The 12,812-nt window shown below is 41.6% G+C and overlaps 1 protein-coding gene across 1 annotated transcript in view; it reads right to left on the bottom strand.

Moving 5' to 3' along the window:
- ablim2 (actin binding LIM protein family, member 2) overlaps nucleotides 1-12,812 on the bottom strand; it is a 393,205-nt gene that overhangs the window by 134,425 nt on the left and 245,968 nt on the right. Inside the window, exon 12 of the mRNA XM_060832673.1 lies at nucleotides 12,525-12,642. Coding sequence (XP_060688656.1) covers nucleotides 12,525-12,642 — 118 coding nt within the window. The remainder of the gene's footprint in view (nucleotides 1-12,524; nucleotides 12,643-12,812) is intronic.

Below are 12,812 nucleotides of genomic sequence, written 5' to 3'. Positions count from 1 at the left end.
TTCGCTTCCCCGGTCCCCAACGCCTTATCTTCATGATGGACATCCAGTCCCTGTACACCTCCATCCCCCATCACGAAGGATTCAAAGCCCTCCGCCGTACCAACCAGTACCTTTCCACCGACACCCTCCTTCGACTAATTGAACTGGTCCTCACCCTGAACAACTTCTCTTTCCAATCCTCCCACTTCCTCCAAACTAAAGGAGTTGCCATGGGCACCCGCATGGGCCCCAGCTATGCCTGTCTCTTCGTAGGATATGTGGAACAGTCCATCTTCCGCAACTACACTGGCACCACCCCCCACCTTTTCCTCCGCTACATCGGTGACTGTATCGGCACTGCCTCATGCTCCCACGAGGAGGTTGAACAGTTCATCCACTTTACCAACACCTTCCACCCCGACCTCAAATTCACCTGGACCGTCTCAGACTCCTCCCTCCCCTTCCTAGACCTTTCCATTTCTATCTCGGGCGACCGAATCAACACAGACATCTACTATAAACCGACTGACTCCCACAGCTACCTTGACTACACCTCCTCCCACTCTGCCCCCTGTAAAAACGCCATCCCATATTCCCAATTCCTTCATCTTCACTACATCTACTCCCAGGAGGACCAGTTCCAACACTGTACAGCCCAGATGGCCTCCCTCTTCAAAGACCGCAGATTCCCCCCAGACGTGATCGACGATGCCCTCCACCGCATCTCCTCCACTTCCCGCTCCTCCGCCCTTGAGCCCCATCCCTCCAACCGCCACCAGGACAGAACCCCACTGGTTCTCACCTACCACCCCACCAACCTCCGTATACAGTGTATCATCCACCGTCATTTCCGTTACCTCCAAACGGGCCCCACCACCAGGGATATATTTCCCTCCCCTCCCCTATCAGCGTTCTGAAAAGACCACTCCCTCCGTGACTCCCTCGTCAGGTCCACGCCCCCCACCAACCCAACCTCCACTCCTGGCACCTTCCCCTGCAACCGCAGGAAATGCAAAACTTGTGCCCACACCTCCTCTCTTGCCTCTCTCCAAGGCTCCAAGGGATCCTTCCATATCCGCCACAAATTCACCTGCACCTCCACACACATCATCTATTGCATCCGCTGCACCCGACGTGGCCTCCTCTATATTGGGGAGACGGGCCGCCTACTTGCGGAACGCTTCAGGGAACACCTCTGGGACGCCTGGACCAACCAACCCAACCACCCCGTGGCTCAACACTTTAACTCTCCCTCCCACTCCACCAAGGACATGCAGGTCCTTGGACTCCTCCATCGCCAGAACATAACAACACGATGGTTGGAGGAAGAGTGCCTCATCTTCCGCCTGGGAACCCTCCAACCACAAGCGATGAACTCAGATTTCTCCAGTTTCCTCATTTCCCCTCCCCCCACCTTGTCTCAGTCTATTCCCTCGAACTCAGCACCGCCCTCCTAACCTGCAATCTTCTTCCTGACCTCTCCGCCCCCACCCCACTCTGGCCTATCACCCTCACCTTGACCTCCTTCCACCAATCACATCTCCATCGCCCCTCCCCCAAGTCCCTCCTCCCTACCTTTTATCTTAGCCTGCTGGACACACTTTCCTCATTCCTGATGAAGTGCTTATGCCCGAAATGTCGAATTTCCTGTTCCTTGGATGCTGCCTGACCTGCTGCGCGTTAACCAGCAACACATTTTCAGCTCCTGTTACTCCTCAATGGAGGTCAAGAGGTTAAAAGCATTAACTGCATAAGGTGTTCACACGTTTCAGCAATAGCTGGCAGCAAGGAAATGAGATCAAAATCTTTAAAATCCGAGGTAAGTGAAATGACTTCAGAATAGTTGGAAATGAAGTGTGAAACAGCAATATCACACACTCAGATCATGTGCAGTGAGCAAGATTCCAGCAGCTATAAAATTTCACACGCTAAATGTTTTCAGGTCTCCCAGTTTCATTGACTAATATCTCCCCACTCATCTTGTTGACTGAGTTAAGTTCCACAGAATTGAGGAAGTCCATGTACCTGCTGGTAAAGCCAGAATTCTGGTTTCAGTACAGTAGAAAATTTAAATATTTGACTATGGCTATTTAAATATTTTAATTACTGACAGAAACCTCTATGAGGATTTCCTGCTTACTTCTAAGCACCTTTATTGAAACATGGATCTGGGGACCAACATATCAAGTTCATTTTGAAACCGCAAACCCACTCTGCCTGAGCCTGTACATGTTAAAATTCGAGCATTTTCTACTATTGTAGAATAGTTCACTTTGTTATTTGATTACTTCTACCCACTTGTCTGTACCTTCATTTGATTTATACGTAAAATATGTCTCACTGCTACATCTGGTCGTAATACTACCCTTGTGATAAGAATGACTTGTGCGATGGTGCTCTTCCAGGAAAAATGTGCAAACCTGCATTGCACCGCTGCACGCCTAATTATAAAATCATGCCAAACACATTACGGATATTCTGTAGAAAATCATTCAAATTCTTCAAAGCCTATAATGACTAGAAGAGCTATTGACTAGCCTTTTCTATTGCTCATTTGGAAACCATTGCCATTAGAGTGAGTTTTGATCACTTGAAAATCGACTGTGTTGCAAATTTAGTGTACTCATTTCCGTTTAATTCTCCACTTCATATTCTGTTTGAAAAAGAGCCACATGTCAAAGAGTGTAGCATCAGAAAATGTATCTCAATTATATTGAGGAAAAATATTGCATAATACCAGTTAGAACTGCAAAGGTGGGCTGCAGTAATGACTTAAATTTACTTACAAACACTACATGATTTTGAAAGGTAAAAAATGTTTTGAAAAACAGGTCTGCAATGCAGCTTTGATTTGCCACATAACTGTTGAATTAAATATCCTAAAAGGATACTATGCAAGATTCAAAGCTAGTTATGTATGTAACACTTCCTGATGAAACATACTGACATCAAGTTTTCTATACAAACATGCATAGATCCTATCGCTTTGGATAGGCACAGAGTGGTACATCTTAACAAATTCAGCACGTGCATCTTACCTTTAAAATAAGGAACATAGTTAGGTGTGAGAGTGGATGGAGGACTGGAGTGAGTTGACAAGGAGCTGTAACTACCAGTATGCAGAGAATGAATACCAGCAGAGGTGAGCTCTGAGCAGAACAAAAGGATGCAAGTAAAGAGAGAAAATTGTTTAAATGTATTCGGTAAGTAGGATTGGTAGCGAGATTGGTTCTAATCTTCCACACACAAGTTATATTAATCCCTTTTCAATATTGTTCTGATAGACACCATCCTTAGACAGTGAATAAATTGAGCAGAACTCTGGCAGCCACCAATACCAATCCCAAAGAAATCTATCAGTATGGCAGACTGTCCCTCTGTCAAACTGCTTCCCCTAAAGAAACATTTCGCCTCCATCTGATGTGTCCCTGGTGACTGTGGATGACATTGGGAATTGTAAAGAACTTGCATTTATATATAGCACCTAATCATGTCTCTCAATAACATTCCATGGTACTTCACAAGCAATTAATTAATTAACCTGTGGTTACTGCTGTTTTGTTGGCAATATGACATCATTTGTTCCCACACAATGAGGTTCCACGAACAGAGGAAGAGAGGAATGGCTATTTGTTAACTTTCAGTTATAATTATTGACAAAAAGATCCAAACCCTACTAGAAGAATCATCTTCTTCACATCCACTCTATCCCAGGCCTCTTATCCTTCTAAACTTTATCGACTACAGTTCCAAAATCCTCAAATGCTCCTCATATGACAAGACCTACATTGCTGGATCATTCTTCTACTACTAAGAGAATCTGAACTATGACTCTCAAGCCCCTGTGTTCTTCAGATTTCCAAAACCTTTCTCTGGTTAGAAAGTAGTCTATGCCTCTATTCATCCTATCAAAGTGCATAATCCCCCTTACATTTTCCCAAATTGTATTTCACCTGCCTCTTCTCTGCTCACTCTCCGAGCCTGTCCAAGCCCTTTTTTGGCCTCCCACTTCCTCAACACTACCTGTGCCTCCTACTAACTTTGTGTTATCTGCAAACCTAGCAGCAATGGCCTCAGTTCCATTGTCCAGATTGGTAATGTATAATGCGAACAGTTATGATCCCAATGAGGAACTGCACTATCCAGTAGCTGTGATCCTGAAAAAGACCCTTTTATCTCTATTCTCAGCCTTCTGCCAGTCAGCCAATCCTCTATTCGTGCCAGTATCTTGCCCTTAATACCACTGGCTCTTATCTTAGCACTTCCATGTGTGGTACCTTGTCAAAGGTGTTCTGAAAAACCACACCGATCATGACCATTGGGTCTCCATTATTTAACTTGCATGCTACCTCTTCCAATAATCTAACTAATCTGTCAGGCATTACCTTCCCTTGATGATACTGTGCTGTCTCAATTTTATTTTACCATGCAGTTCCAAGTACTCTGCAATTTCATCCTTAATAATGGATTCTAAAATTGAGGTCAGGTTAACTGGCCTATAGCTTCCTATCTTCTGCCTCACTCCCTCCTTAAACAGGGCTGTTACATTAGTCATTTTTCAGCCCTCTGGTACCCTTCTGACTGCAATGACTTCTGAAAGATCACCACCATTGCCTCCACAATATTCTCAGCTATTTCTTTCTGAACTCTAGTTGTAGTCCACCTGGTCCAGGTGATTTATCCACCTTCAGACATTTCAGCTTCCCCAGCACCTTTTCCTTAGTGATGGCCACTATACTCAGCTCTGTCCAGTCTGTTGGAGTTCTGGTATGCTGTCGGTGTCTTGTGCTGTGAAAGCTAATGCAAAGTCCCGTTAAGTTCCTCTGCCATTTCATTGTTCTCATTACTATTTCTCCAGTTTCATTTTCCAGCAGTCCACATTTGCCTCTCTTGTATCTTTCAGATGTCTAAAAAAAAACTTGCTTTTTAAATATATTATTAGCTCATATACCCTCATATTTCACCTTCTCCCACATTATTGCTTTATAACTTATCCTCTGCTGGTTTTTAATGGTTTCCCAATCCTCTGGTTTCCAACTAATGTTTACCACATTATATGGTTTTTCTTTTATGCTGTCCCTGACTTCCCGTGTCAGCCATGGTTGCTTTGTTTCCCCCTCACTTAGTATTTTTCTTCTTCCTTGGGATGAATTTCTGCTGGACCTTCCAAATTACCCCTTGAAATTTCAGCCATTGCTGTTTCACTTTTTGCATGCTTGGCTCCCATTCCAATCAACTCTGGCCAGCTCCTCCCTCATATCTTTGTGTGATCATTGTGCGAATACGTCATGGCAGTCTGTAGCAGCAAAGGTCCCTCCATTGTGAAGGTGGTCTCTGCAATCATCTTGCTGGTGGGAAAACGTTTGTGTGCCTGAAAATTGTACATTGTTGCAACAATGATATACTGTAAGATTCTCCTGAGATAGAAAGCATTTATTAGGTAAGAGCATTGTTACTCAACAGTGAATTAGCTTTAAAGCCAAAAATAAATTGTTCCCTGAGATTAGTTCTTAAGTATCAATATTCTTTTTCAGATGCTGTTATCCATTAGACACGCCGGTAACCATTTGACTTCTGTAAGACTTTGGACTAGAAGTAGCTAAAACTAAGACACAGAAACAGAATGGTGCTCTTTACAAGTCATCTGGGATCTGAGAGAATTGGGCAAGCAACTGTATCTCCTTCACAAATCAGACTGAAGAATTATTAATGGGCAATACAAGTATTTAGAGTATAGTGATTTTTGGCCCCATACCTCAGGAAAGATGTATTGGTCCTGAAGTGGGTCCAGAAGAGGTTTATGTGAATGATCCCAGGAATGAAAAGCTTAATATATGAGAAATGTTTAAGGACTCTGGGACTATTTTCGATGGAGTTTAGAAGGATGAGAGAGGATCTGATTGAAACCTTCAGGATATTGAACGGCCTGGGCAGACTGAGGACCCGAGGGCACAGCCTTACAGTAAAGGGAAGATCTTCTAGAACGGGGATAAGGAGAAACTTCTTTAGTCAGAGTGTGGTGAATCTGTGGAATTTATTACCACAGAAGGATGTGGAGGCCAGGTCATTGAGTATATTTAAAATAGATATAGATAAATTCTGGATTGCCAAGGGGGTCAAAGGTTATGTGGAGAAAGTGAGAAATGGGGCTGAAAAACCCCAGGGAAGGTTTCATTGGGCTGGAAAAGTAGCAAAAATAACCCCTCTATTCAAGAAGGAAAGGAAGCAAAAAACAGGAAACTATAAGCCAAGTTTGCTGTTTGTCATGGAAAAGGTATTAGAATCTGTCATGAGAGCTATTACGGTGGTGCAGTTCAAAACCTGAGGAGGTCATGAAGAGCCAGCATAATTTCATCAAAATTAATCATGTTTAATCAATTTATTAGAGTTCTTTGAAGAAATAACATGCACTGCAGATAAAATGGAGCCTGTAAACATACCACAGATCTCCACGAGGCATTTGATAAGAAATAACATCAAAGGTAATTGGAGAAAATAAAAGCTTATGGCTTAGAGATAACATATTGGCACAATAGAAGATTTGCTGACTGGCAAAAAACAACTGAGTATGCATAAATAATCCTTTGTCTGATTGGCAAGATGAGGCAAATGGAGTCATGTAGGGCTCTATGCAGGGACCTCAACTTTTTACAACTTATATCAATGACTTATATGAAGGCACGATAGCTAAAATTGCAGATGACATAAGTAAGTTCTTTTTACAGATTTCAGTGTTTTCAACTGCTTCTTAATATCAATGGAGTGAATAAAATAAGCTGAAGGCTGGCCTCTGTGATGCTGGGACCTCATGAGGAGGCCAAGTTAGATTATTCACTTGGCATTCTTGGCTGAAAATGCTTGCAAAAGTTTCAGCTTAGTCTTTTGCAATGATGTGATGTGCTGTGCTGCCCTATCATTCAGTACAAATATATCTGGGGAGGCACCTCCTCCAGTGAGTTGTTCAATTGCCGACCATAAATCACAACTGAATATGCTCAGAATGTAGAGCTTAAATCAGACTTATTGGTTGTGGAATTATGTAATTCTGACTCGGGCATGGTGTGTAAAGAGCTTAGTTTTCAACCAGTCCTGTGTTGTCAGTTTACCAGGTTGGCATCTCACTTTAGAATATATAATCCCTACAGCGTGGAAACAGGCCATTCAGCCCAACAAGTTCCACACTGACCCTCCAAAGAGCAACCCAGCTAAACCCATTCCCCTACATTTACCCCAGACTAATACACCCCTGAACACTATGGGCAATTTAGAGTGACCTAACCTGCACATCTTTGGATTGTGGGAGGAAACCAGAGCACCCAGAGAAAACCTACGCAGACACGGGGAGAATGTGCAGACAGTTGCCTGAGGCTGGAATTGAACCTAGGTCCCTGGCGCTGTGAGACAACAATGCTAACCACTGAGCCAATGTGCTGTCCCAAACTTTTAGTTATGCCTGGTACAGCTCGAGGTATACCCTCCTGTACTCTCCATTTTTCCAGTGTTGATTCTCTGGTTTGGTGGTATTGGTAGAGTGGAGGATATGCCAGACCATGACGACATGGTTTGTGGTTGAATATATTTCTTGTGTTGCTAAAAACTCACTGTGCCTCATGGATGCCCAGACTTGAATTGCTAGATCTGTTTGATATCTATTCCATTCAGTACCATACCACACTATAGAGGGTTCATCAATGTGAAATCAGATTTTTATCTGCACAATAGCTGTACAATGATGACTCCTACCCACACCATTACGGACAGATGTATTTGCTGCAGATAGATTAGTGAGGATAACATCAATGTGCCCAATGTGTTTTCTGTAGAAACTCAATTCTATTTTTAGGAATAAAAAGAATTGTCTAAATTATTTGCACATAGAATATCTTTTTGTTCTTAAGAATTGACATAGCTCAGTGACACTCCAAAACCAATTAATGTCAATGATTGAGAGCATCAGAGATAAAGAAACCTTTAATTTAAGCATTCTATAATTTCTTTCAGCTTTAAAGTAGCTATGAAATTAAAATGCTAATAATGGTAATTTAACAAAGGTCTAGTGTGGGGATAAGTGGAAAATATGTTACAGTATAGGGGCTGAGCATGAATAATGCTCCTCTGTAATAGTACTGACAATGCATGGTGACATCTTTTAGCTTCACAAGTTTTTAAATTCCTTCATTAGATATGAACCACAAGATCTTGCTGCAAGTGCACAGGGTCTTGGTGAGTCTACATCAGAAAGAGTGTAGTTTGGTTTCCTTACTTGAAAAAAAAGATATAATGACATTAGAAGTGGTTCAGAGAAGATTCACTGAACTCAATTCTGAGATGAAGGACTTATGGCTTGAAAAAGGTCGAGCAGATTATACCTATATCTATCAAAGTTTAGAAGAATGAGAGGCGAACAAATTAAAATATGTAAGATCCCAGAGAACTAAATCAGTTGAGTACCAGATTAGATTACCAACAGTGGGGAAACAGACCCTTCGGCTCAACAAGTCCACACTGACCTTCCGAAGGGTAACCCACCCAGACCCATTCCCCTCCCCTAAACTTCCCTCTGACTAATGCACCTAACACCAAGGGACAATTTAGCATGGCCAATTCAACTGCACACCTTTGGACTGTGGGAAGAAACCGGAAAACTCGGAGAAAGGACAGGGAGAATGTGCAAACTCCACACAGTCACCCACATCTTAGATAACTCACTCACTGTCCACTATATCACCACTTTTAGTGTCATCTGCAAACTTATTAACTCTGCCTCTTAAATTCTCTTCCAAATCATTTATGTAAATCACAAGCAACAGTGGCCCCAGTACCAATCTCTGCAGAATACCACTGGTCACTGGTCTCTAGTCCGAAAAACAACCCTCCAACACCATCTCTGCCTACTACCATCAAGTCAATTTTGTATCCAATTGGCAAGCTCTCCCTGAAACCCATGTTATCTAACTTTATTAATTATTCTACCACGTGGAACCATTAGTAAAGGCTTTGACAAGTCCACGTAGATAATGTATATCATCCATCTTTTTGGTCACAACCTTAGCAAACTCAATCAAGTTTGTGAGACATGATTTCTCATGCACAAAGCTATGCTGACTCTCTCAAATCAGTCCTTGCCTCTCCAAATGCAAGTAAATCCTATCTCTCAGAATCCCCTCCAAAAACTTACCTACTACTGTTGTCAGACTCACCAGTCTATAGTTCCCAGGCTTCTCCTTATAACCTTTCTTAAATAAAAGTCAAAACATTAGCCACCCTCCAGTCCTCCAAACCCTCACCCTTGATTGTAGGTGATATCAACATTTATGTTGGGATCCCGCAATTTCTTCCCTAGCTTCAAGACATAAATCAGAGACTGCTCATATTGGATAGTTCATCAGAGTGACAGAAATTGTTAAGAAGTGATCTGTGAAGATCAGTGCTGGAAATAACTCTGTTTACAATTTATATCAATGATTTACATTAATAATTTGGAAATTGGAATCAAAAATACATATTCAAAATTTTCAAATGACACCATAATTGCACAAGTGATGGTAAATGTTGAGCAGAACTCCAAGTAATTACAGGACAGAATTAATAAACTTGCAGAATGGACAAATAATTGGCAAATGAAGTTCAACACACTAACATGAGGCGATGTATTTTAGTTGGAGATAGTGTCTTGGAAAATCAGAGGTCTTATGGGGAAGGTTTGTAGGAGTTGCCTCCTCAGGCAAGCTTTTTGTTTTCAACAAGTATGTGTCAATATTCTCATCTTCTGGTTTGACCAAGTTATTCCTGAAAATAGCTGTCGGATTTCCTAAGGCTTTAAATGGTTGATCATAGTTAAAGACGAAAAAACTGAATGACAACATGGCTGGCAGCCAATGTCACATTTGAAGTTTTAAGCTTTCACCTGGAGACTGTATGATCATCCATTCAACTTTCTGCCTCAGCTGGAAATTGGTTTGGGCCAGGTATCTTATTCTTAAGATTTTAAACTCCCACATGAAGCAAACCCACCTAGAATGTTACAGCATTCAAAAAGATCATTCAGTCCGTCCTGTTTCTGCTGTTTGCAAGAGCTACCTAAATATTGTCACTACAGTTCTTTACCCCCACAGACCTGCTAATATTTCCATTATCAATAGTTCATTTCTCTAGTTCTCTTTGGAAATTACCACTGGGTCTGCCTCCACCCCATTTTAAGGAAGTGCAATCCAATTCGTAGTGTTGAAGGACAAAATAATTCTCATCTCATCTTTGGTTCTTTTGCCAGCCACATTAAATCTGTGACCTGGTTTAATATGCCTCCTGGCAGTGGAAACAGTTTATCCTAATTTTATAGGTAAACCCTTCCTAATTTTTCACATGACTAGTAAATCTTTATTTACTTTTCTTTGCAATGGAGAAAATAACTTCTAGTCTAACTCCCAAGAATGTTGGGTGGGTGAAGCATGAATAGGTCAATAGAATAATTATTTGCTGATGAATAGTGAGTGCAATCAAACGAGATGCAGTTACATTTGCAGGTCATCCACGTTTTGCAGTCAGGACCTCACCAATATAGTAAAATGGATAGCTAGTGCAGCAATTAACAACCTTATAAGGCATCATTGGAGATGGAGCACATGGTGTCCACCTTTAGGGAGAGGTGCACACCATGGGGGATAGAGCGCTTTATTTCCCCCTCCTATTCTATTTTGACTTAATCCTCTCCTTCTCCTCCTTACTTCACTTCTGAAGTAAGTATTACCCTTAAGTTTTGCTGGTTCACGTTTCACTAGCCACATGGGTATTTTCCTGGTGATAGAGAATGATATCTTTAAAAAAAAGTCAAATGGGTCCATATAAGTTGATTATCACTGACCTTTAAATTTAACATCTCCCAGTAGATTTGTTGGGATTTGGAGAACTCAGCAGCAGAAACAAGTCATGAATGATTAGATGAAACAGTCAAGCACCTTTCCAGCAGTGCTTGAAGGCTGACAGAGCAGATCTGTTTCCTCTCAGTACCCCAAGCTACCCGGACAATAACCATCCACAATCTAACTCTCTTGATTAACTGACCATATTGTCACCCCCAAACCTCTAATCCGAAATCTCACCTCTGACGTCCAACTCACCTTGGGAGTTCCACTGTCTAACTATCGTCCTCAGCCTCTAATGTCCCACTAATCCCCAAACTTCATCCTATATCTAACTGATTTCCACTCAGCACCCCAGCGAGTGCTGAGAGCTAGCCGGCCTCTTAAACTGCGTCTCTGTGGCCTGGAAACCAAGTTGAAATAAATCAAATCTAATCATTAAATTTAGAAAGATGTAATAAAAGAAAAATACAGATGATTTTTTAAACCTCAATGGGTCTGACAGTATCTGTCAAGAAAGAAACAGAGTTAAAATTCCAAGTCCACTATGTCTTTTTTAGAAGTGGATTCATACTGAACTTGGGACATGAAATTTGACAAGGCCTCTTGGGTAACTGTCTAGCTGTGATTTGGACTCAAAGTCACAACACCAATATCCTTGCCCCCTTGTATTTGCTATAAGGTTTTCCTCAGGGCCTCGGAGTATTTAAAATTTTATACATTTACCAGGAACTTGTCATCTCAAAAACCTTCTCTACTGCTATCATTTCAATCATAGTTATGGCCATCTGTGAATACATCAATGTATTTTTCACCTGTTATTCATTCTTCCGCATTCCAATTCCTCTGCAACAATTCCAGTTATAACTCTATCCTAAAGCTGTCCAATTTTGTGCAACCTTGCCACCCTATTTGGTGCTGCCCTGAACTTCCTGCACTATATCCTTTCCATCACCAAGTCTGCTGATTCCCACCTCCATAATATCACTCAGCCCTGCCCATACATCATTCTATCTTCAGCTGGAGTCTTCACTCGTGAATTTGGTACCTCCACATTTGAAAATTCCACAAGTTTTCTGATGACCTTCCATCAACTATGACTCTAATTAGTTCCCATAAGTTTGAGGTCATCCAAAGCCAAGTACCAGTCTCCCACCGTGCTTGCACTTGCTGATCCGCACTGGATCCCAGTTCATGAATACGTCAATTTTAAGATTCCATCCCTCAATTTCCGTAGCCTTCTCCATTCCTACAAGTCACTAAAAACTCGTGTTCCTTAAATTACGATCTCTTGCATTTTCTTGATGAATATGCCTTCAGCTGTGTAAATCTTAAGCTCTGGAATTCTCTTCCTAGACTCCTCCAACTTCCTATCAGTCCTTAAAACATAGTTCTTAAACCAGTATTTTGATCACCTGTTCAAATGACTCCTGCTCTGACTTGGTATTCCTCTATTTTTCTGAGTAGGTTCCTGTGAAGCACTTTGGGATGTTTTATTATATTAAAGCCACTATATAAATGCAAGTTGTTGTTCAGTTGTAGTATTACAACACTAGAAAGAATGTGAGATCAACCATTGAATAAGGTAATCAAAGTGTTCATGAATCTCAAATATTTCAAGTGGAAAGCTTATTTTAGTGTCTGCCTTTTTATGATAGGACACACTGCAATAAGGGCAATTATTACCTGGTGTATGGAAATGCTGGGGTGAACGAGACCATGTTGGTGTGTAACGTCCATAACCAAGAGACCCAAAAGATCCAGGGCTGGAGGCTCTACGTTGTCTTGGTCCTTCCTGTTCATCCTGTAATGGAAAAAAAAGGATTCCTAGGTATGTGCTGTTTAGCAGAAGTCAGTATCCTGCATTGGGTCAAAGTTAATAGTGATTACAAGTGTTATGTTTACTTGGGGCAGTTCAATTCTGAATATGCAAGTGTTAATGCAGTTCTAAAGAACAAGGGAAAAATAGAGTGA

The sequence above is a fragment of the Hemiscyllium ocellatum genome, chromosome 1 (genome assembly GCF_020745735.1).
Source record: "Hemiscyllium ocellatum isolate sHemOce1 chromosome 1, sHemOce1.pat.X.cur, whole genome shotgun sequence".
Taxonomy (NCBI): domain Eukaryota; kingdom Metazoa; phylum Chordata; class Chondrichthyes; order Orectolobiformes; family Hemiscylliidae; genus Hemiscyllium; species Hemiscyllium ocellatum.
The sequence above is the reverse complement of the archived record's forward strand: the minus strand, read 5'-3'. Positions and strand labels throughout refer to the sequence as shown.